This window comes from Mastigoproctus giganteus, chromosome 6 (genome assembly GCF_048544385.1).
Source record: "Mastigoproctus giganteus isolate SK-2022 chromosome 6, ASM4854438v1, whole genome shotgun sequence".
NCBI classification, from domain to species: domain Eukaryota; kingdom Metazoa; phylum Arthropoda; class Arachnida; order Uropygi; family Thelyphonidae; genus Mastigoproctus; species Mastigoproctus giganteus.
In genome coordinates, this window is record NC_143580.1 from 8,284,137 (window position 1) to 8,310,695 (window position 26,559).

Here is a 26,559-nt window from a genome sequence, read left to right on the forward strand (position 1 = left end):
TGTGTGTGTGTGTGTGTGTGTGTGTGTGTGTGTGTGTGTGTGTGTCATCCATAAACAAATCAAGTTCTTATGACTGAAATAGTCTTTCGTGACGGTGATATTGCAAAGACAGCTGGAAGTGTGTATGTATTATTATTATTTACTATATAAAATTAATCTTAAAACAGAATTCTTCAAATTAGATTTAAGTTTGACTTACTAAAACTTTAATTCTCTAAAAAAATTTAAGAATTCTATACCAATAACCCTTAGTTACTGTCTTTGCAGTCACTGAAGAAGTGATAAGAAAATGCCATAAAACATTTGACTCCGTTATGTATATATTTCCAATTTGGAAATAAACATAACAATACCAACATAGGTTTTGAGTGCACTATTATCTTCAAACAACGCAGTTTACCTATGGACCATGCTGCTCAAGGAATACCTTAGAACCTTGATTCTGTACAGACAAGTATTCATTTGTAATCTGTATTAAATGTATTTTCTAAATATAAATCTGTCCCTAGGTGGCATTCCAAGTGAAAAGGTTGGCCACCTCTGATCTAAGTAATCAATTCTTAAAAATTTCCCAAGATAGTAACAATATTTCTAGAAAACAATAATTAAATGTTTAATTTCAGAGAACTTCCAGTGATGGCCAGGCACTATGTCATGAGGCTTCTCTTTGTGGAACAGCCTGTTCCACCAGTTGTTGTGGGAGGCTGGTTAGGCCAACATCACATCAAGTAAGCTAATTTTTTTAATTGAATATTTTAAAACATGTGATTAATATTGGTTGGAATGATATTTTTTATTATTTTAAATGTATTGACAGTCTGTTTGATATGCAGAAAGCATCTTGAAGCTGTGGAGGCATTGCAATCATTGCACATCTGGAATGAAGTTCCTATGCCTGGAGGGCTTCCTGGATGGATTTTGAGTTCCACCTTCAGGCAAAATGTAAAGACAGCCTTGTTAGGAGGGTTAGTATTAAATTAATCATTATCCCACTTAAATTTATAGTAATAGTAATATTACTATTTCTGTTACTATTTTTTTAATTCCTCAATCTATGGAAAAGTTTAATAGCCTTACTTCTGCTGTATTAATGATGCTAACAAAAGCTTGGAATTCCCTTTTTTTAGACAGCATACTCCTATGTTTGTGATTAATCCATATCAAATTTTAAAAAAGGCTCAAGTTGTAGCATACTTAACTTATAAATGCCTGAGATGAAACATGGTACATGGAGATGAAATTTATAGCTATTCAAAAACTTCACGTGAAAGTAAGCTGTTTAAAAATTTGAAGTGAAACTAAACAATAATTATTAAAATTAAATTGGGAAATAAATGGAAGTTCAATGTTAACGAAATGGAGTACAAACAAAATAACAATAACAGGGCCAAATTAATAGCTTTTTTTTTTTTTTTTTGTAGTTGTTGGCGCATCGGCTTCTGTGGCCATAATGCACCTCCCAAGGTTTTTGCAGTACTTTGATCCAAGCCCGAGGCGGGATTCGAACCCACGACCTTTGGGTTGCTAGGCAGGCACTTCACCCACCCGGCTAGCCCGGTCGGCGCCAAATTAATAGCACTAACAAAATCAGGATAATTAATGAAACTATAAAAATTTGATAATGAAAATAGATAAATAAAACTTGTGATGCAAAGGAAAATATGAAAAAGTTAAATTACAGAAGAGAAGAAATAATAGTGAATGACGTAAGTAAATACCCAAAAATGTCCTACCCAGTCATGACAGAAGGGAGTTCTTGATGGGAGCCTTTTAACTCAGTGATAATACAGGAATTTTAATTTTTCCTTCAGAGACAGAGGTGATTATCCTGTGATATAAGGCAATGGTTAAGATTCGTTTTAGGAAGTTAGTAGAACTTTTGGAACAATTATAGAAAAGAGTGACAAGATTAGTCAGGCCATTTTTGCAACATCCAGAAACTAAACATCTGTGAGCAAACCTGATTGAAGTACTTAAGTTTGCCTTTAGCCAGTCAGTCGTTGGAACAAACTTCCATCTGTTGTGGAAGTGGGTAGTTTGAATAGATTCAAGGAAGAACTAAACAAATTGTTGGGTGGACAGGTGATGTTGGAGAGGTTTTTTTTAGCAGATGCTTTATAAGCTTACTTTCTTGCATCATATGCCACTACTAATAATAATAATGCTAACATACTCCGTAGCCGAGTGGGCAGGAGCGGGAGTGCAGTAGCACACGCTCTTTGAGTAGACCGGGGTTCAAGCCCCTGACTGCTGAATACGGTCGATCTGCCAACCCGCACTGGACCAGCATGGCAGATTATGGTCCATTTCCCTCAACATGAATTGTTGAGGAGGCTTCCATCCTGCAGTGAATTGATAATGGCTGCACTTTACTTTTACTTTTTTACTCCTTCAGAATCATAGATTGGACTAACACCGAGCTGGAAGATTTCTTGAGTAAGATAAGGACAATGATGACCAAGAGCAGCCAACACCACCCAAAGTCAGCTGTGGAGAGACTGACAGTAACTCAGAAAGAGGAAGGAAGGGGCCTGATAGACCTCATTGAGCAATAGAAAACAGCATTGGCTAACCTGAAGGATTACTTCAGGAAAAACACAGCGGCAATCTACCAGGCCATAAAGAAGATAGACAAGTGGCATACCCCACTCAACCTAAGCGAGGAGCCCTCCTACCCAGACATTACAATGACCTCCATCAAGATGTGGGTTGGTCACTCACACGCTAGCAAGACTTTTGTGTGGATTTATTGAAGGATTGTTTTCTACAGCAACATGTTCGAGGGGCAACCAGAGGGGGTAATACTCTTGATCTGATTATCAGCAGTGACAACTCGTGCGTTAGGAATTTGCAGATAAAGGAACCACTAGGTGACAGTGATCACAGTGTACGGATATGGGATTTACTTAATGATGTAACTACCATCAAGGGTAAAGGGAAGTGTTTTTGTTTTCGTAAAGGAGACTACAGTGGTCTGAGGCGGTTTTTGAATTCTATACAGTGGGATCAACTGATGATGCTAAAAACAGTGAATTCTAAATGGGAGGCCTTCAGGGAATTAATCTTGGAAGCTACTAGGTTTTTCATGCCAACTAAGAAATATGCTCAAGATTTAGGCCTAAATGGATATCAGATAAACTAATAAGGCTTGTGGAAGAGAAGAAAACGGCCTCCGTAGCCGAGTGGGCAGGAGCGGGAGTGCAGTAGCACACGCTCTTTGAGTAGACCGGGGTTCAAGCCCCTGACTGCTGAATACGTTCGAGAGAAGAAAAATGTGTGGGATGCATATAAATTAGCGGGCGACACAGAAGCCTATTGCAGATATAAGCTAGTCTGTAATTAAGTCACAAAGGAGGTCAGACAAGCAAAGGCGGTCAATCAAATTGGTCCACTTGATGTTGGTGGTTTGATGGTTGATGATCCTGCTCAGATAGTTGACAAACTGAATGAGTATTTTGCATCTACATTCACACGTGAGGAATTCTGTAAGGAAGGGGACGACAGCAGTTTACTAAACTCTAACAGGGAGCTAAATGATTTTGTAATAATGGAGAGCAACTGGAAGTTAAACATAAAAAAGACACCTGGGGCAGATGGAATCTATCCATTTATATTGAAGGAGGCAGTGAGGGAAGTAAGCAAGCAAACCCTTAGCCATAATTATGAGAGCTTCTTTGGACTCAGAGGAGGTACCCATGGACTGGAGATGTGCAAATGTGACCCCAATTCACAAAGGAGGATCAAAGGGCGACACAATTAATTATAAACCTGTTAGTTTAACTTCTGTTCCAGGAAAATTAATGGAGGCACTGGTAAAAGAAGCACTGCAGGATCATCTAGACAAGACTTCAATTATAGCTCGGACACAGCATGGTTTTGTTAAGGGAAAGTCTTCCCTAACCAATTTGATTGGATACTATGACGTGGTCACAAAGGAACTGGATGCAGGGAATAATTTTGATATCATATATTTGGATCTTAGAAAGGCTTTTGATACTGTTGCACATGGAAGACTGCTGAACAAATTGGAGCAGTGTGACATTGGAGGAAAATTGCTGCTATGGATAAAGGGATGGTTGAGTGGGAGAAGACAGAGTGATAATCAATGGTCACTGCTCATCGTGGACTAATGTTATTAGTGGAGTTCCTCAGGGTTCAGTGTTGGGTCCATTGTTGTTTTCTGTATTTATAAATGATATTGATGATGGTATATCACGCTTAATGTCCAAGTTTGCAGATGATACAAAGGTTGGCAGGGTTGTTAAGGACACTAATGACAGTACGCTGCTGCAACAGGATCTAGAAAAGTTGAGCAGATGGGCTTGAGAGGTGGCAAATGAAGTTTAACATTGACAAATGTAAAGTACTACATATGGGAAGCAGTAACCCCAGAGTGACGTATCAACTCTGGTAGAGAACAAAAAGGACCTGAGGGTAATTGTGCAGGCAGTTATGAAGTTTTCTGAGCAGTGCAGATGGTCTGCAAGAGTAGCTCATAGTGTCTTGTCAATGATATACAGTAATTTTTCTAGCAGGAATAAGGAGGTGATTATCCTCTTTTATAAGGCAATGGTCAGGCCACACCTTGAATACTGTATACAGGTCTGGAGGCCTCATTTTAAGAAGGATGTAGAGCTGTTGGAACGAGTACAGAGAAGGGCAACAAGATTAGTGAATGGAACAAAGGGTTGCTCTTACGAAGAAAGGCTTAAGTTTTGCAAATTCCAGTGTCTGGAGACTAGGCACCTGTGAGGTGATCTGATAGAGGTGTATAAAGCCTCGAATTGTTTGAGCATGCTCAATGCTGATGGGATTCTTCCTCTTATGCAGAATAATCACCTGAGAGGGCATAAATTCAAATTGAGGAAAGACAGATGTAGGATAGATGTGCAGAAGTTTGCCTTTAGCCAGCGGGTAATTGGTTGGTGGAACAGACTTCCATCCTTTGTTGTGGAAGTTGATAGCCTATACCTGTCCAGCCCAGCCCTAAATAAATTTAAGGCTGGGCTGGACAGGTATTTGGAACGAATGGAGGGGTGAAATGGGAGAGTTTTTTTTTTTTTTTGTCTGATGCTGCATAAGCTTGCTTTCTTGCATCACGTGCCCCTACTAATGCTAATGCTCTGTAAGCTCTTAGGATGAAGGACTTTAGAATACCGATTTTTGTTGAGAAAGAATGGCAGGATTTGTAGTTTGATATGATTTCAGTATCAGTGGGCTTCCTATAAACTTCCATATGTAGCTCTGAGGGTTTTCTTGTGAACAAGACGTCCAAGAAAGGAAGGTTGCCATTGTTTTCTATTTCCATTTTGAATTTTATTTTTTGGTGGGGGCAGTAGTTGAGAGCCTCAAAGGATTTATGTATGTTTTCTGTATCATGGTTCCAGATAGCTATAATGTCATTGAATTACCTACAGAATTTAGGTTAATTTGATGGGTTTTCCAAGAAATCTTCAAATTCTTCCATTGAATTACCTGCAGAATTTAGGTTAATTTCATGAGTTTTCCAAGAAATCTTTAAATTTTTCCATAAATATCTCTGCCATGGGAGGAGAGAGTGTGTTTCCATGCCAAGGCCAGAAGTCTGTGTATAGAATCCCCGTTGAATGTGAAGTATAGTTTTCCTATGGAAAGAACTATGAGATCTGTTATTTCTGAGGTAGGTAGAGATTTTGGATATGGGTCTGTCAGCAGGTAAGAATTTAATATCTGTATTTACCTAAGATTTACTTAATTTAGTATCTGGTTTCTATTGTAACAGTAATTCAAATTTAGAATTGTTTATTAGCAAAATTGTAATGGCAATCAATATATTGGTAATTGTAATCGTAATATTGCTAATTGTATTTCACGTGGTATAAGAGTGATATTAAACATAGTAATAATCTTAATGGAAAACAACCACGTAACGTCCTCTCCTGCTGCTTTAACTACTGATTCTTGAACAGGTATGTTACAAGTTATACTTCTACTGTTATTGCTTAACAGAAAACTCAGTAGTAGCCGCGGTATCCTGGACTTTTATTTTCAGATAAGAGTCCAGCTTTTTTTTTAATTATTATTATTTTTATCTTATATTAAAATGTATAATTTTAGTAAGAGTTTCAAAAATGTTCTAAAAGCCACTAGTGAACATTATGGGTTTACTAAGTAGCCTTTAGAACATTTTTGATGAAACTGTCACATTCAGTTAGGTTAGGAAAATATGGATAAATTAAGGGAAATTTGATTGCATATTTGTAGTTAAAAAGACTGTGTTCATTTGGCAGATTTGCATTTTGTGAAACTATCAAATGCCATTGACTGCAGTTTTCTAAGCTTTGCAGTCAGACTATTGATAGCGCTAATATAAAAATGTCATTCATCATGCATTGTATCTGAACACAGTCCTCAAAAATTTCTTTATATTTTTACCACATTTAGCACAATCTCATTTTCAAAAGACAGTTAAAAATATATAGATAGCATATTTTTATGTCATCAGCTCCAATAAAACAACATTTACTGCACCACTGCTTATTTTTTGTTACCACTAATTCTTGTGAACAGAATTTAACTATCTTAACATCCATGATGTTAAATAGAGATGCGGATTTCTGTTGCTGATAATTTTTTCATTTTCTTTGTATATTTGCTTTTTAGAGGCCAGCCATGGTCAGTTTGTGCTCCACTTGAAAAAGACAAACATCCAAGGGATCTTCAATTTCTTGATGCTTATGCAATGGAAAGATGGGAGGTAATTTTCTTCATTATTTTTGTAGAGCTGTGTTTGATTGTTAAATTTTTTGTATTGTTACTAGAAAGCCACTACACAATTCACAGTAAGTGTTACTTTAATTTAATAACCTTGTATTGTCTGTTGTCCTAAGTTGGTAGAAGCAAGTATTATGTCCCTCTGTCCAGAATGCTCTTTAAAGTTGAATAACCCAAAAACTAAACAAGCTTTTGACCTGATTCCTTTTGCAATGGGTTTCATTTAGCATTAAAATTGAGGGGGAAAAAATTCTAAAAATTTTCTGACTGATTTTCAAAATTTCCATTATTTTATTTATTTTATTTTATTTATTTCAACCAATTTTCAAAAAATTTCCGATATTTTATGTTTTAATTTTTAGAAAATAGGAAATGCCAGGAGAACTGCTTTTCAAAGACATTGCCGACAAACTCAGCAGAGTTGTGAAAAAGCAGCTAAACAAGAAAAGCAGATGGGAAAAGGTGTTTCATTTTTACAGTGAACAATTATAATTGTTGAAGTATGGTTAGTGTTTTGAACCTGAATTAAAGTGATAGTTGGCTGAATGCACCATCTTCCATCATCCACACCCACAAAAGTTTGATAGAAGCCAAGCAGAATGAAAAAAATAACCATTACTCTTACACTTCTTGAGGTATTCCTTTCATTTGTCAGATTGCACAAAGACCGAGCATCGAAACAGAAGCATCCAAGCTGTTAAAGTAAGGTCCATTGATTCAGCACGACATTGCATCCTATAACAAGGCCTGTAACACCTTGTTTTTGTAAGAATAGATGGGAGATTTTACCCCATGCTGGGTGAAGTCCTGATCTCAGCAGCCATCTTCCCCAACAATGGCATATTTGTTGACAAGTGGGGATTGAAGGTTTTTAATTTTACTTTGTTCAAATTTAATGTTATTAAAAAAAAAAAAACCTGTGAAGAACTTGTTGACTGGCCCTTGTATTTATAATGTCAATAGTTATTAAAAACAAACAAAAACTGTATAGCTGCCCCAACATGCAAAAACTTGTCCTTTAAATAATGGTATAATTTAAAACATTCTTATCACATTGATCCAATGTAACAGACTATATTACCTTGAGAACTGGCTCCACTGTGTGTTACTTTTAACTTGATTTTTGGTGTTCCTATTGTAAATGGAATAAATTATTTAGAAGAAAGCATATAATTTGAGGTTATCTGAAATAAAAATAGCTTTGAAGTTAGAAATTAAATTTGCATTATTAATGTTTAATGTTAAATTCTTTTGTTATGTTTTGTATTTCAATATATAATAATAATAATGTAATGTATATTTCTCATCTTAGTATATACTGCACTTCATGGTAGGATCACAGCAGTCTCACGAAAGTATCAGTGTTGAAGCAGTAAAGATTTTATTGCATGCTGGTCTGATGAAATCGTAAGTTTTTTATTTGTTTTTGTTTTCTATTTGAATGATTTTAATTTAACTGATGTTTATATTTACTGTATTTCCAGCATATAGTAGGTACAGATCATATTGAATTCTCGCCCTTCATACCTAGCAGTTCATCAAACGCAGTAACACACAGTATCATTTGCACTCTAGTGGTGGTTTTTAGAATTGTTTTATTTATTTATTTATTATTTATATATATAATCAGACTTCCCTATAACGAATTCAATAAATCCAGTGAAAAAATTCGTTATAGAGAAATTTCGTTATACAGAGAATATCTTTTTTATTGGAAATTGTTATCTAATTAGAAAATGAAAACGAATCTACATTTATTTTTAATCTATTTTATTTCAAAAACATAACTTATTTAAATTACGTTTACACAATTTTTGCCGATAACTATCACAGATTAAAAAAATCGGTAATTTTTGTTTGCGCACTACAATTAAAAAATGTCTGATTCTCAAAGAAAGCTTCACATTTATTCAGAGCATTAAAAACATTATCAGGAACATTTTCACAAAACTGTAGACCCAGATGAACCATTTTAAAAGCGGGAATCATTTCTTTGTGAGTTGGCTTTTCTACGGGTTGTTCTGATGCATCTTCAACATCATCATTAATTTCTGCATGATCATGGTCGTGTCTATTAGCACTGTTCAGCAGTATTTCATCTTCATTTGGATGTTCTGTTGTAGCCAGATCTTGATCTACATAAATATAACCATCCAGTTATTTCATTTTCGATGTTTCTGGACAATTCTAATAATGTCCAAAAGTTTTTCAGTTGTGAAAGAGGTAGTTCATCTTTTTTGTCCAGTTGTCATTCGACTTCTGTATTCAGTGCAAATCCCACTTTGGAAAACCAATTTTGAATAGTGTATTCAGTGACATCGTTTGTCCAAACTTTTGCCAGTTCAGAGATGCAATCTCTAAGATTAATTGTAACCTCCAAGTTTCTATTTTCTTGTGATGCATTGACAATCTTCATTAGTATTCTCTTTCGATAATGAAATTTAAAATTTTTGATAATGCCTTGAGCCATTGGCTGGAGTTTTGACATTACGTTTTGTGGTAAAAACAACAACTTCACGCTTTTATGTTTGGCAGAAATACTGGCAGAATGTGCCGGACAGTTGTCAGTAATTAACATGATTTTTCTTTTGTTATATGCTTCTCTAGTTTTAATATCCATTCTTCAAAAGTATCACTTGTCATCCATGCTTTTTCATTAAAGGTAGTCAACTTCCAAAGGTTTTGTGCTTCTAAAACATCTTGGGTTTTCTGATTTTCCGATGACTAAAAGTCTTAATTTTTCTCTTCCTGTCATATTGGCTCTAACTAGCACAGTGATTCTTTCTTTGCTTTGTTTTCTGCCAAAACATTTATCATCCTTAAAAGCAAGTGTTCTGTTAGGTAAACATTTAAAGAATAAACCCATTTCTTCAGCATTTAAAACATCCTTAGGTTCATATTCTTCCAAAATCCTCTTTAAGGTGTTGTTCCTCCAACTGTTGCAATCTTCTTCACTTACATTAACACTTTCTCCACAAATAACCTTTTCCACAATTCTGTGGTGCCTCTTAAATTTATCTAACTACCCAGTGCTCGCAAATTCTATATGTCCAAGGGACTCTGCAAATTTCAGAGCTTGTTGCTTAATTATTGGACCTGATATTGGTATATTCTTTTCACGTATCATTTTCACCTATTTTAGAACAGCTTTATGAACACTTCGCATATACATAACTTAATTCACTTCATGTCTGCTCCTCCTTCAATTGCATTTAAAATTGATTCTCGACTTTTTAAAATTGTAGATAAACTGCTTGTAGGTATGCTATATTTCTCCGCAATATCTTTTTTCTTAAAACCCTATTCAATATCATGAAGATTCTTGACTTTATCAACTTGAAACTTTAATCTTGACTTGACTTTAAACACTCTCTCTCCAACATTGTTTCCGCAACTGTAAAAATTACTCGACTGCAGCTCTTGCCGATACATATACTGTGTAGCCATCACAAACTTCACTGCACTGGCCATATAGTGAATTGTTAGTACCGCCTATTCAATGACGTTCACTTGTCAAATCAACAGTATCACGTGACCTTTCCTATCAATCACTTTGAAGAAATATATGACTTTGTGAATTTCTTTTATTCTGCTTATGTTCATATATACACAAAAGAAAATGTATGGTTAATGTATGCTGTATGTTACTTTTCAGAAGAAGAAAAAAAAAAACGAGCATATAGCCTATGTGATTGATGACAAATCATTCTAAAAGAACGAAATTTAAAAAAAAAAATTCATGAAAAACATCTACTGGGGTCCAGTTAGATAAGAATGGACATATACAAAAACTATCATATAATGATTGACAGGAAGGTCACATGGTACAGTTAAGGTGAGAAACGAATGTCACTTAGTAGGTGTTATTAAAAACCGACTATTGAAGCATTCTGTGTATTGCCGCCACAGCGCGCTAAAGGTTTACCCGCAGCAAATTTCATTTTCCCCTTAGCCAACATCAATTTACAAATCTACCCTATTTATTGAAAAGTTTATGCTCACTTTTAAAAAAACCCATTTGGTTTTATAAACTGTAACAAAAATGAAACAAAGACACCCCTGCGGGCATCAATGGCCACAAGTGTTCACTAAAAGGATGATTAATTCCAGATGCTAATGAGCAATTCCGGAGGGAAGGAGGCCATATATTTTAACGGCTGTTTAACAGTAAATGCTTAAATCTTCAAAAATGCTTTTGCTAATTTTTTTAAAAATTTTGTTGTAAAGAGACTAACACTTTGCTATGTGGGGTTAATTTTACATGTAATTTCGTTTCAAGGTGCAATGTTTTGCAAAAAAATTCGTAATAGAGAAGTTCCACTATATATTTTTTTTGCATCTTCCATTTCCATATGCATTGAAGAGTGTCCATTTCAAATTTCTTATTTTGCCTTAATGATTTTTCCACCTACAGCTAGTCCTCATGGATCAAGTTGTCCTTCCACTAATCAGTTTAATTTGATATATATTAGTAAAATAATTTTATAGCTTTTTTTTTTATCAGCTCTGGTATACTTTTTTAATTAATTTATCCCATAAACTTTAAGACTGTTCAAATTAATATCTTGAAAATGCAGTTGAAGCAATTGTTGATTCTCTATTGTCCACATCACCAATTCAGAAAGTATATATGACTTGTTCAGAAAACATAACATAATTCATCAGCCTATACACCATTGCATGAACCATTTCAAAACTGGAATTGTTGATTGTCATGAACTGCACTTCAAGCTTAGTTGATAGTTCTTTTAATAGTTCGTATTATACTTTTGTTTTTGTTTTTCTTTTTTTTTGGTTGGCCAGGTCTTCTCACAGAGATCTTGGTTAATAGAGCTTGTCTAATATCAGTCCTACTATATTTTATTTCCTGTTCCTACAATTGAAATGACCTATAATGGAGAAAATATCAATTTTTGGTATTGATTGAAACTTCATTTCCAGTTTTTGTTAATTAAATAATTTTTTTATAATAATAACAAAATGTTGAGCTACTGGAACGAGTACAGAGAAGGACAATGAGATTAGTGAGTGGAACAGATGGTTGCTGTTACCAAGGTAGGCTTAAGTTCTGCAAATTGCAGCATCTAGAGACTAGGCACCTGCAAGGTGATCTGATTGAGGTGTATAAGGCCTTGAATGGTTTGAGCAAGCTCAGTTCTGATGGGATTCTTCCTCTTGCTCAGATTCTGCACTGAGGAGGCATAAATTCAAATTGAGGAAAGACAGTTGTAGAATAGATGTGTGGAAATTTGCCTTTAGCCAGCGAGGGGGGGGGGCAGTTATTGTTGGATGAACTTTTGGAGTGAATGGATGGGTGAAACGTGAAAGTTTTTTTTTTTTTTTTATTAGTAGAGGCATGTGATGCCTCTACTATTTTTTTTTTTTTTTTTTATGTTAACCCCAAACACGAGAGGTATTAGAACCTATAGTACTTAGTACCGTGCTTGGGTTGGAGGTTGAGAAGATGAAAGAAGATATTTGTTGACATTGGACTTGAACTTCTGTAGACTGTAATTTTCAGGAAATACGTATGAAGGAAGGTTGTTCCCTAATGCTAAAAACTGGAAATGAAACACAGTTTCTCTTGATTAAACACAGTGATTTTTTTTATTGCAATCTAATAACAAATTTGTAAATTGATTAGTGCTTAAAATATGATGTGCTGGTAATGGGAATCAGTGCACTATATGATTATAGTCTTGTTAATTTCTTTCATTTTTTTTTTTTTAGCCTCTACATTATACATATATTTAATGACATAAATTGTGCAGGTTTATTTGGTTTTTTTTTCCTTCTTTTTTTTTTTTTTCTAGAGAAGATAATGAAACTAATCCAGTAATTACCATGGAAGGATTTCAGTTTTTGTTAATGGATACCTCATCACAAGTCTGGTATTTTATGTTACAGTATCTTGGTACTGTTGAGGTAAGTAAATAATCTAATCTGATCTGATACTGTTTTATACTTATTTCTTTAATAATTCTTGTAATAAAATTGAAATATTTATAGTCATTGGTCTATTAAATGCCTTGGAGTTACCATAAAGTAATAAAATATCTTTTATTGTGAAGCTTCTATAAGATATTGGATATTACTTACTATTTAATATTAAAATTGGATGTTACTTAATAATTTAATATTAAAAATAGCAGGAATCATCTGTTGGATTAAACAATCAAAAAATATATAGATGAAAGAATTTTAAAACTCATGAAATAAAGTTTGTTCAAAAAACCAACCTTATTCATCTTGAAATTCATTCCAGTTGAAATGTGCCTGTTTTTTAAAACCTAAATAAAACTATAAACTGAACTTATTAAACTTAACAAAGGACTCTGAAAGGAGTTATTGTATAGTGAGGAACTAAATTTCAAATATAATGTAAAAAAGTCAGTGATGTACAGTTTACACAAGTAACTATTTTAATCTTTAATTATAAAACTAACTAAATATGGATCAGGCTAACAGTTTTGAATCACATTCTATTTACCCCCTCTAGCCATAACGAATATATTTTTATATGCTGAGTAGTGGATTGGTCTCTAAATTAATCCTTTAATAAATAAAATTTTTACAGAATTTTTTTTTATGAAAAAAAAATACAAAAAACAAAAAGGCGTATATGGGTTTAGGTTTTCCCTGCATAAAATACACTACAAGTATTCTAAGTAATGACTTTTCTAAACTATAAAAGAGAGAATTATTATGTGCTGCGAAAGGTGGGGGGGGAGAGAATTGCTTTATTTAATAATTTCTTTCTCTTTTTTTTATTTAAGTTTATCTCTAATATTAAGAGATTAATCACTTACGGTGTTCGTAGTGGAAGGACTGCATTGTTCATTTGTTCCTAATTCGTTTTGTCAATTTTTGGCTTTTTTCTTAGAAGCCACTGCCATTCAGTTTAGGCATACAAAATTTAAAATTAAAAAAGTTACCAAATTTAAAATAAATTAACTTAGTAAAAAAATTTAAATCTGGCTAATTGAAATAATATATATATACACTGGTGTTCAAAAGAAAATGCATCACCTAGGAATTTCACATTTCTAACCCTTTTTCGCGATGGTATGTTACATCAGTGACTAGCATCACAAATAGAAATATAAACAAAAGATATTTATTAATAGTTTAGGCAAAGCTAAGTAATATTTGACAGGTGCTCTCAAAATATTCCAAAATGGGTATTTGCAACCTTTATACAACAGATTTGGTAAACACGACACTTATGGCTGAAATGTTATCAGAAGCCTTTAACAGTCAGTCAGACACTTTTGGCTGAGATGTTATCAGAAGTCTGATGACCGCAGCACACCATCGAGGCATTGAAAAGATCAATTTCTGAAGATAATCAACTGATAGTTTGTGGTTCCAAACACGAATTATGGCTTCCTGAAGTTCATGAAGGATTTTTGGTTTCTTTCTAGCAACTGCAGATTCCACACAATGCCAACAGTTTTCTATAGGATTCAGGTCCGGGCTGTTTCCTGGCCAGCTAAGGGTTGTAATGGACCATTCTTCCAACCATTTTTTCACCTGTAACAAATGTAAACACGTTACTGTCGAACCTCTAATTCAGAAATGAAGCTAAAGTAACTACAGAAGTGCCTACTTACACTTCTTGCCCAATGACAAGGAGCAGAGTCGTCCTGAAAGATGCAGTTACTAGGCAGGTTGAAATGGTCTCTAATGGTTGGCAGCAATTTGCTTTCCAATATAGCCAGGTATCCATTAGCATTTACGGAACCTTTTATAAACTGCAGGTGACCTACTCCGCGATATGAAATGCACCCCCATATCATTTGGTTGGTAGGAAATTTCACTGTAGACACCATAAAGTCTGGATGGTATTCTTCACCATGTCTACGGCAAATCGTTTGTCTCCCATCAGAGCCATGCAAGGTGAATTTCTTCTCATCCGAGAAAATAACTGACCTTCATTGCTCAGGGGTCCATTTTACATGCTCCTTACACCAAATTAATTGAACCTTTTTAATTTTTTGTGTGAGGAAGGGCTTCTTAGGACGACGGGCTACAAGTCCATTTTTGAAGAGGCGTCTTCTGACTGTAACTGCACTTGCTACCACTCCTGTATGTTCTTCCCATTCTCTTTTCAGTTCAGACGAAGAAGCTTTATGGTTTTTAAGGCATAAGCGCTTAAAAACGTGGTCCAGTTTTGTTGTAGAGACTCATTTGCATACGGTTCTTTTTTTTTCCTATCAGCAGAACCAGTATTCTTGAGTTTGGAAATAAATCTACACACTGTCGAGTGATTACAAGACACTCTATGAGCAATATGATGGAAAGAACATCCTTGCTCACGTAAAGCAACAATAGCACTCTTTCTTCGTGGCGTCAACTGCACGTAACTCGCCATTCTGACACAAGCAAGGAATGACTGCAACTCTTGCAGAACATGCTTATATAGTTGAAAGTAACAGCTAATGCAATATTACATCATCACCTATGCATGTCAATCTTATCTGATGCAATCTGTAAGAAATATTGCCATATACTTACATTATTCGGACGACAATTACAATTTTAAGGGGTGATGCACTTTCTTTGAAGGCGCCTCCATAGGCAGATGGGCAGGAGTAGCAGTGCGTAGCACGCGCTTCTTAATTAGACCGGGGTTCGAGCCTGTGACCACCAAATACGGAGGATGCGGAAAGGTAAGGGAATGACCACCATGTATCCCATGAGCAATATGACCTTAGTTGCTAATGCTCCTTAAAAAAAAAAAACAACCAACTTTCTTTGAACACCAGTGTATATATTTTTTATTTCTACACTATTAATTGTATTTCGTTTAACCTCATTATTGCATTAATTTTTACTTAACCCACTGTGCATTATATATAAAAAAAATTATTTAAAAATTGTTTAATTAACTTGCATATTCGCTGAAAATGTATTTAATTTTACTACCTCCTCTCAGCTATAGTGCTTGGAGCTGGTCGGAATGTGGGTCCTATACATTCTACGTATTCACCATATTTTCATAACCATTCCACATGTTACACAGCCATACTTTTGTTTTCCCAGTAAAATATTATGTAAAAATCTTCCTGGACCTTTTCCCATTTTACCCTGCAGTTCTTTACATTGAGGCAGGTGCAACTGTAACTATTCACCTTCCTGAACCCATAAATTCTAAAAATTCTTATATTTCTACAACAACAACAACTAAAGCAGTAATTTCCAGATATGTATGTATATATTTATATAATTAAATCTATTATACCATTGAAATTATTTGATTAATAGCCTATAATACATGCCATAGCTAAATTATAAATTTTGTTCATGTAATAGAATAACTTACAAGTTAGTAATTGGTACTAATTACTTGTAAGTTACCAATTACTAACTTACAAGTTAGTAATTGGTACTAACTAACATTCTAAGGGTAATAGTGAAGATGGATATACAATCCATTCCGGTTATTTGGGACACATCGGGACTAGTGCATTTTGGCCTGATTAAGCAGCTGCCCCAATTATCCGAGGTTTCACGTAAATAGTTAAAAATGCAATGTACCCCCCCCCTTTACAATTGGTTCACTGTAAATGTACAATCAAATCACGTTATGACGAACTCAACATAGTAAAGTATCGTTCACTATACAATGTGCAGTAAGCGCCAGTCATTGTGATCACGTTTGTGAATTGAATTTTAATTCTATTAAACACCGATTCTAATTAGAGAAAATAGGAGGAATATTATCCACATGCTATAAAAGTAAAGATATATTAAGCTCAAATTTACCCTTTATTACCTTACCAATTAAAAAATTAAATGATACATGAAAATTGGAAGAATATACGTGATAATCGGAATAATTAATACGTACTGTAATATGTACATACGAACTGGTTGACATTTCTGTTCACTGACATTTGTGGGTGGAGGTTAAAATTTAAAACAGTAAAAAGATATAAACAGTCAATAACAAATAACACGGCACACACAAATTGCAAGTAACACATGATACGCGCAAGTGAGAACGGAGTAATGAATTATAAAGCTTTAAAAATAGGAATGAGGAGAAGATCGGAAAATTAATTTTTTTATATGATCGAAGATTCCATGGAAGTGTAAACACATTTCACCGTAATAACCCACAGAATTCCAGCTGTCGGTATTATCACAAATTCAGTAAGATCGAGTTTACTGTCTATTTATGATAGATTGCGCTAACAGAAAAGCCCAATAAACAATTTACACTGCTAATTGTTTTTATTGTTTTATGGTTGTGACCTCCAGAATTTCGACTGAACCACGTGGTACCGTCGGAGACAATCATAGGGTAATCTCCAGTACTGCAGTCTCCTGCCCCGATTAAACGGCATGCTGTCCCAATTAAGCGAAGTGAACCCTGGCTATTTTCTCGATTGGTTTTTGTTTTTTAAGATTTGCCCCAAATAAACGGCTGCCCCGATTAACTGGTGGCCCAAATAACCAGAATCCACTGTACTAGTGGTTTTGGCAAAGGACCAAAAGGATTGAACTTTTATTTTATTATTTTTTTTTTTTTTTTGTTAGTTATTGGCGCATCAGCTTCTGTGGCCATATTGCACCTCCCGATGTTTTTGCATTTTGTACTCTGATCCAAGCCTGAGGCAGGATTCGAACCCGCGACCTTTGGGTTGCCAGGCAGGCGCTTTATCCACCCGGCTAGCCCGGTCGGCGGGATTGAACTGTCTTTTTGATAAGGAGCAAGTTTTCCATACATGAACTTTTCAAAATCAGTCTAGATTTCTTAATTTGCTTACAGCTGTTGTGAGCTTTATTATAAATAGAAAAGTAAGCTGGGGATTTTGACACAAGCCAATTTTGATGTGTTTTCTTCTTATCCTGAATGGGTTTAGCATATTTCTTGGAAAAAAGATTTAGATAAAGAATGTGTTGAGGAAAAAATGAATAATAAAGAATTTCAATTCTGCATGAATAATAACAGCAAAATGTTTTATTTTTATTAGTATTTTACTAATTTTCAGCTGTCATCTGTCAAGTGAAACCAACTTTTAAGACATCCACCCCTCAAAATATTATCGCAAGAATCATTATTTAGGACTGGTACTACTTTTTTATTATTCAGAAGCAAGTTTTCCATACGTGAACTTTTCAAAATCAAGTCTAGATTTCTTAATTTGCTTACAGCTGTTGTGAGCTTTATTATAAATAGAAAAGGTGATAAGTAGAAACAGTGACCCACTTGTCTGTACTACTAAGAATATTTGGATATATTTCTATTTAATTGAATATATATTTAAAGAAAATGATAGTTTTCTCATAATTAATTTTTTTCTTTCAGGCTAGTATACCAAACCTTATAGAATGTCTTACATTTTTATTTCAACTCAGTTTTTTGATATTAGGAAAGGTGAGTTTTATTCTTCTTTATTCTATTTTTTGTGTTTTCCTATTCTAATTAGAGAAAAAATATATTTTAATATGTGTCTTTCAGTATTTCAGCACTGGAAAATACAAGGTTGCTTTAGAAAGTTTCTAGACAGACAATAATACAGCAGTAGTGTGGCAAGTTAACTGTCACTTGCACATAATGAGATATGCATGTTCTTCTACATGCAGTTATTCAGTTGCCATTAAACTAGTGGGTATGATACCCCATATGAGAGTGCAGGGCAGTGAAGGTTTTAAAATTTGGAAATAGACTTAAAGTTTTGATGGGAGGAAATGAATTTTAAAGGTTTTGAAACAAGGGAAATGTATTTTAAAGGGATTAGGGGGGGGGTGCACCTTAAAAGTTTTGAAGTGCAGAAATGATTTCTAAGGTTTCAAACTGAGAAAATTTATTTGAAGTGTTTCAAAGTAGGGAAATGGCTTTCAGGGTTTTTGAAATGAAGATCTTTTGCCATGTAGTTTGTATTTCCTTGAGTGCAAGACATGCTGAAGGGCTGTTACTTCAAGGATGCAGTGTAGATTCAAAGGCTTAAAAGACTGCATTGTAGGAGATCGTAAATGGGAATTTCTGAAGATGGTTTGAATAATCAGTGTTGGCAGAAGTATGTGGGAAAGCCAATGCAGGCATTGTGTGGGATGTGTTCAGTGTAGTATGTGGCTTGTCACGATCATCAGTGCAACAGCTATAGGAAATTTATGATGCTGATAATTCAGCAGAACCAGTTTTAGTAGAGCTACAGAATTTTTTTTTTTTTTTTTATGTAAACCCCAAACACGAGAGGTACTGGAACCTATAGTACTTAGTACCGTGGTTGGGTTGGAGGTTGAGAAGACGAAAGAAGATATTTGTTGACATTAGACTTGAACTTCTGTAGACTGTAATTTTCAAGAAATACGTACAAATGAAGGTTGTTCCAGAAAACGGCAGTTGAATGAATAAACGAGGAAGATGAAAAGTTGGTTCTGTGAGTTTGAAGTTGGACAGTAAACGGATGTTGGCTGGTGGCGGCACATGTTTCGACTGTTTTGAAAGAGAGAGCGGGAATTATAGAAGCCAATTCAGAAGAACATTGCCCATGGAAGTATCTGTAGAAGAGGCATGCAGCAGAAACAGTGCATCTATGAGAAAGCAAGTGGAGAGACTCTGTTAGAGATGAATCATTAATTAACCTAACTGCCCTCTTCTGAACGGAATCAAGAAGCCTGAGAGAGGTTTTGGGGGCACCACCCCAGATGTGGGAACGATATTCCATGGCAGGGCGGATTTGCGATTTATACAGAGTGAGCAGCTGTTTGGAAGAAAAGTAACGCCGAGAGGGAAAGAGAAAACCAAGTTTTTTAGATGCAGAGGAAGCAATATTTGTAATGTGCTTGTGCCAAGAGAGATTAGAAGTCAGAGTAATCCCCAAAAGAGATATATCATTTTGCCTAGAAATCGGAGTGTCACCAAAGATAAGCATAGGAGCAGAAGAATCCTTTTTACGAGATATAAGACAAGACTGAGTTTTAGAAGGGTTGAAATCAACTAAGTTGTCTTTGCCCCACTGGAGAATTACCTGAAGATCGGCATTTAAGAAATTGGCAGCAGATTTTCGAGAACTTGAAGCTGATTGAGCTGGACAAGGTTTCTCAAAATGGAAAGTTGAATGCAATGTGCTATCATCGGCAAAACTATGGATAGGATTTCCAGTCAATGGAAGAAGGTCATTGATATACAAGAGGGAAAGAACTGAACCTTGGGGGACACTGGCATTAGTGGAGAAGTTAGAAGACAGAGAGCCATCTACCATCACCCTCAGTGAGCGATGAGAGAGAAAACTGGATAACCAATTACAAAAAACAGTTGGCAAACCATAAGATGGAAGCTTGTTTAGAAGACCTTTATGCCAAACACGATTGAAAGCCTTTGAGATGTCAAGAGCAACTGCTTGTGTTTCATCGAACTTTTCCATTGAATTAGTCCATAAATGGGTAACATAAGCCAGAATATCACCAGTGGAGTGACACTGACGGAATCCGTACTGGTGATCGTTGATCAGACGGAAGGTTTCTAGATAGTTTAAGAGTTGGCAGTTAATTGATTTCTCCATTACTTTAGAAAGAGTAGAAGTAATTGAAATGGGACGATAATTGGATGGGAGGGAGTTGTCACCCTTTTTAGGAACTGGCTGGATATGGGAGAACGGTAGAGACAGCAGATGTTGTTGTTGAAGTGGGGTTTATTGGCGCAAGGGCTGCTATGGCCAAAATGCGCCTATAACTTAAGATTGTTGGTCTATATGTGAAAGGAATTGTTCTAGAAGTGACTGTATACGTTTATCATTTTTAAGTATTTAAACAGTTCTGATAAATTGGCGTCATCTCCAAGTATATTATCTAGTTGCAAGGGTTTTTGTGAGTTGATTAAAGATCTGAAACATTCAATTCTAGCTGAACCATAGTGTGCACATTCAATAATGATATGTTTCACTGTAAGAATAGAACTACAGTGCGAGCAGAGAGGAGGCTCTTCTCCAAGCAGTAAAAAAAGGTGCGTTAGGTGCATATGACCAATTCGTGCTCTTGCAAGGACGACCTCTTCGTGCCTGGTTAATCGGGAACTAGATCTCCATAGCTGTGGGTTTTGTTTTATTTCAAGAAGTTTGTTTGATATCTGATTATGCCACTTTTCATACCACATCTCTGTACATATCCTCCGTATGATTGGCTTGTAATCAGAAAAAGGAACTGGGATGGGATCAGAGCAAGCAGGGTGTTTTGCTGCTTCGTCTGCACGCTCGTTTCCTGGAATTCCGACGTGGCTGGGTATCCAGCAGAAAGTGACAGTCAGCTTATTTTTATTGAGGTGATATAACTGTGATCTGATTTGTGTGAGAAGTGGATGGGAAATTTGTCGATTTTCCTGTAGGGCATTCATTGCACTTAAAGAGTCTGTGTATATTATGACCTGGATATTTAAAAGATCATTAAGGAGATTTAGAGCCATTTTGATTGCATATAATTCGGCAGTAAATACACTGCATTCACACGGTAATTGTACAGAAACAGTGGATGTAGGACTGATTGCTGCAGCTCCCACGGATATATCAGTCTTGGATCCGTCTGTGTATATATGAAGACTGTGAGCATTGGTCAATGCATGGTCCGCATGTAACTGTCTAAGATTGTGATTTGATAGGGAGTGTTTTCCCCACTGTAGAAAATAGTTGTCGCAAAGAGGTATATACATTGCCCATGGTGCTTGTAATACATCTGCAGCTTGAGAGATGTTTCCTAGACAGATGTTCCAATTTTTGGTTAGCTCTTGTAGCCGGATACCAGCAGGTTTGTTTTCATTGGGTTTATTTTTATACAAATTTTCCCACTGAGGTTCAAACAGATATGTCCAGATGGGGTGAGAAGGGAGGCTACGTAGTTTGGCTGCATAGTTAAGGAGCAATACTTTTCTCCTAAGATGTAGTGGTGGTTCATTGGCGTCTATATACAAACTTTGCACTGGGGAGGTCTTAAAGGCTCCTAAAGCAATTCTCAGAGCACTATGCTGGACTGGATTGAGCCGGGCTAGTACTGTCTTACGCGCAGAGTCATAGACTGGGGCTCCATAATCTAGTCGAGATCTTATTAAAGTACGATATAAGTGTAAGAGTGTGAAGCGATCGGCTCCCCATGTCATAGAAGAGATAACTTTGAGAATATTCATCTTTCTCATGCACTGAGTTCTCATTTGCATTATATGTGCCTGAAAGGTAAGTTTAGTGTCCAGTACTAAACCCAAGAACCGGATATTGTTGCTAAGTGGTATTAGTTGAGCTCCTAACCTTAGCTCAGGATCTGGATGAAGCTGTCGCTTTTTACAAAAGTGAATAGCAGTGGTTTTTGTTCTGGATAGGCGATAGCCATTGTGGGATGCCCATGACTCTATTTTGTTTATTGAGAGTTGCAGCTGGCGTTCAATGGAGCACATATTTAGTGAATGACAGGATATAGTAAGGTCGTCTGCGTAAAGATAAGTGTCGACATTACGCGGAATATTATCTGTTGCATTGTTCAGCATAACTGCAAAGAGTGTTGCACTAAGAACTGATCCTTGTGGGACCCCTTCTTCCTGAACAACCTTTTGGGATAATGTATTGCAATAACGCACCTGAAATGTTCTATTTTGGAGAAAGCTCTGTATGATTAGTGGGACAGCAGATGAATTTGACACAATGAGGTAGAGAGGTTTTAAGCCAGAGAAGATCAAAGAGAGGAGATTCCAAATTGCCAAGTCTCTGACAGGGAATATCAGAACAGACATATGCACAAGTACCACCTTTGAGGCGAAAGGAATCGTAGAGTGAATAATTTGGGATGAGTAGTAGTTGAATCAACTGATAACTGAGATTCTGTCAGAAAAAGTACACGGGGTTTGGCAGACTGCAAGTGGAAATGGACATCATTGAGATAAGAATTAAGGCCACGTATATTTGTGAAATGAATTAGGAAGTGTTTGGGAGGTTTTGATCTTTTCGCAGATAAGCTTACTCTATTAGTTTGACAATTCATGGTGTATTCAATGGTAAGAAAAAGTAGGTGGGACATGCTGTATGAAGCAATGAAATTTTTGGATATGGCGTACACAAGGTAAGAATATACCCAGATCCTTGACATAACTTGGCCTCGACAATGCCCCCACATACACACTACTCGGACTCCCTCCAATCACACTATCTGGAAGAGTAGAGGTAGCAAGATTATGCACTAGCTGATCCGGAGCCTCCTAGAGAGTTACCAATAGGTTCGGTCCGGTGTACTAACTAGCGGCCGGCCTGCAAACACCGTTTTAGAGCTGTACCCTTGAAATGTAAGGAAGATTGGATATCGCCACGATGTTCATCATAACCTCAAAAGTCATCAATCATACTGCATGATGGAAGAGATGGGGAAGGATTGACCGGAACTTAGCTCTGGAGACTAAACATGGGTTCCACCACTTCAAGCTCCAATAAGCAAAGTGGTGGTATTGCACCAGTTGATGAGAGTCATCTACCACCTAGTACTGCCTGGTAACACAGAGGAGCGGCATTCCTCCATGTGGTGTGGGCGCCACACCTCGACCCCTGCTTGCATTGGTTCACACCTGGGTGGTCACCCACCATGTGTTTGTGTATGGAGGTTATCCCCAGGATTACTAACAGTCCCACCATCGTGAAGGTGCAAGCAGAGGATTTGGCTGCCACAGACCATCTAGACTTTGCCAAAATTGGGTCCACTTGACTTTAGTATCTCCCGAATATGAGTTCCATCAGCGTTTTAGACTCCCAGGTAGCAAGTACAACTTGTCTGACATATCTGAGAGAATGTCTGTGACAACCTCAAGGACCAAATTTGACTGTAATTTTGAATCCAACTTAGTTTATCAGCGACTCTGAGATTTAGGATATGGTTCCTTTAACACTTTTTGAAGTTATCTAATATATTTGAATTCTGTTACACAGGTCTGCAGTGGTTTTGCAGTTTGATTAATTATATGGGTCCTTCAGTAATTTGTGTATAAAAGTTCAAAAACGACATCTATTTTTTTCTCCATATACAAGTTTTTTGCTAAACACCCATATCTTGTTTTTTGAATAAAATACAGTAAAATGTTGATTATGCAGGTAATTCATGGATGCTAGAGCCCAGATAATGAAAAACACAGTAAATCAAAATTACGTGTTTATTTGCTTAAATAACTTCCAAAACACATAAAAGCATAACATATTACATGTATATAACAACAACAATAATATTTTATTCATTTTGATAAAAAGTCTGTGATTTTTGATTGTGTGTTTTTTTTTTTTTTTTTTTTTTTTTTTTTGTAGCATTATTTTTTCTTTTATTTTTCTTATGTGTCCATGAATTTGTAAAATTTCAATATAATCTACATCATCTTGGCTTTCCATGAATTTAAGTAATGTCTCTGCAAGCTGGCTGTTGTTCCTCATTTCGTCCTCGTCAGGTCCTGCCGTAGGTTCTTGCACACTTTGGATTAAGTCGTCAATCATTTTTTCATAGCCGGGTTCATTTTTGTCTATATTTAACCATCGATTAAAACTTGTCTCATCTAAGTCTTCGCATCTTTCAATATTTTGAACTGAGTTTAAAATGTATGAGGAACAATTTCTGCAGTGTTCTTTGAGTCTCCCACTTCCAAGTTATTTTCAGCAATTACAAAGTCATCGGGGGATTTTTTTGAACGATTTTATAATTGTTTTGCTTTTAACTTCCACCCATGCAGTAGAAATGTTATAGATAGCATCTTTAATTGTTAGTGACTTCCAAAATAAAAGAGGATTCTTTTCTTCTGTGAAAAAGTCCATCATTAAGGCTTTCTATATAATCGTTTCATGCACTCAGATGTGAATGTTTATGCAGAATACTTGTTTAGCTTATCAGCAACCAGTTCAGAATCATCAATAGTGTTATCACAGTTCCATTAAATACTCTTCTTGGATCAGTGTGTTTTTGTAATTAAAAGTGTAATGTCTTCTGTAATGCCCCTCCTCCTTCTGTCATGCTTGTCTTTCCTGCACGTTATATTTGCCATATTCAAATTTTATATCCACTATACTGAAATGACAGATATCTTTTTTTTAAAAGATATAAGATATGCTGTTATTTCAGTTTCAATTTTTTGTCATCTTGTTGCCCTTGTACTGTAAAACCCATAAATAAACGAACTTTTATCTTTTCAGGCAACAAAACACGAAACATGTTTTGTTGCCACATCTGTCTTTCCTACGCATTGTTTGCCATTTTGTTCCATCCATCTAGTGTATAGAACAAAACTGCCAACTTTTACAGTTTTCTGGGAAGATTTCTGGAAGTTTTCTTTTCTCCCTAATAACTGTTAATCATTTTCTAAATTCATAAATAGAGTTGATTTGTGATTTAGTGATTGAATTGTTTTGGGCTATTGAAAATTTATCAACATAGACATTTCTGTATTATTGAAAAAGAAGAGTAGAAAATCTGAATCATCTACATCAAACCAAACATTAGAAGATCTCTCTCACAGTGATCCCACAAAACCCTCTGTGAAAGGGTTTGTGTGACTTGAGACAATGGCAAATTATGATTTGCATGCACAGTTCTTCACAGAATTCTCTTGTCCCGTTCTGTTAGTTTTCAGGGTTTACCAGGCTATTTTTTTGGCAGATTCAGTCCCATTCCTCTTCCATTTGCACATGACATCACTAACCGTTGACCTAGGGATCCCCAGAGTGACTGTGATGTATTGTACAGAATGCTTGTTTATGTGGCATCCTACTATCATTCCACGTTGGAAGTCTGTTAATTCTGTTGAACATGTCATCTTGCATGCCCACTTTTGCAATTGTCTATTCGAAACCCAGTGTGCACATTTATAGTAGGTTCTGTGATGTGTTGCATGCATAGGGCCTGTTTCCCCATCCGTGGAGGTGTGGCCAAATATTAATGGTAGGGCAGTGTATGTGTTATGTTGGATTTCTTTTAACAAAGATTTTATCTTTTGTGGGTAACATTAATTAATCATTTTGGCTTTTCTTCTTGCTATATATATTTGTAGTGTTCATTAATATATTCATTAATTTCAAGATGGATTCTAGATGCAAACTAAAACAAAAAGTTCACATTAATGGGATGGGAATAAAACACTTCTTGTTTGAGTTATAGCCAACTAAAGATATTTACTGTGGAAGGGGATGCAGCATTCACTAACTCACCATGCAGATGCTTCCCTTATGAGAACTTCATGGGAAGTATCTATTATAAATTTTGTTTTGTGTGTAGTATAGTAATAGATATACTGCTATGTAGATATACATAGTGATACATCTACTGTGTCATTACATTTTCTTTTGTTGACTATAACTCAAACAGGAAACATTTTTAAAGCCAACTTTATGAATTTTTTGTTTCAGTTTTGTGCATACAATTCACCCTGAAATTTATGAAAAGATGATTTATTAATATTGCATTATATAATTTCTCTGTGTATGTTTTCTGTTCTAGGATTATAGTACTGATGGAATGAGTGAATCTCTTATAGCATTTCTTCAACATCTACGGGAATTTGGACTTGTGTATCAGAGAAAGGTTAGTACTCCTTTTACCTCAGTGGTTATTCAACTATAGTTATATTCAGGGTGTAAAATTAGAATAGCACTAATTGAATAGTTTAAATTGGATCATATAAATGATCCAATTTAAAAATAAATGTTATAAAACATTTATTTTTAAAACATCTCTTGGCAGCTTTACTTGAAAACATCTCTTGGCTGCATAAAATCTGAGGCTGTTAGATGGCAAGAACTCTTTTCTTTGCATGTTATACAAGATAACTCTCGATTTGCTCCTCAAGTAATGTCCTTG

General features: G+C 35.6%; 1 protein-coding gene across 2 annotated transcripts in view; it reads left to right on the forward strand.

The window, feature by feature from the left end:
- The window catches only part of mrn (general transcription factor IIH subunit 4 marionette), a 54,767-nt gene that overhangs the window by 9,168 nt on the left and 19,040 nt on the right, over positions 1 to 26,559 (forward strand). For both annotated transcript variants that reach the window (XM_090374922.1, XM_090374920.1), the window contains 7 exons: positions 624 to 728; positions 834 to 965; positions 6,643 to 6,736; positions 8,066 to 8,160; positions 12,567 to 12,678; positions 18,071 to 18,139; positions 26,200 to 26,283. In XM_090374922.1, the coding sequence (XP_090231048.1) occupies positions 624 to 728; positions 834 to 965; positions 6,643 to 6,736; positions 8,066 to 8,160; positions 12,567 to 12,678; positions 18,071 to 18,139; positions 26,200 to 26,283 (691 nt within the window). The remainder of the gene's footprint in view (positions 1 to 623; positions 729 to 833; positions 966 to 6,642; positions 6,737 to 8,065; positions 8,161 to 12,566; positions 12,679 to 18,070; positions 18,140 to 26,199; positions 26,284 to 26,559) is intronic.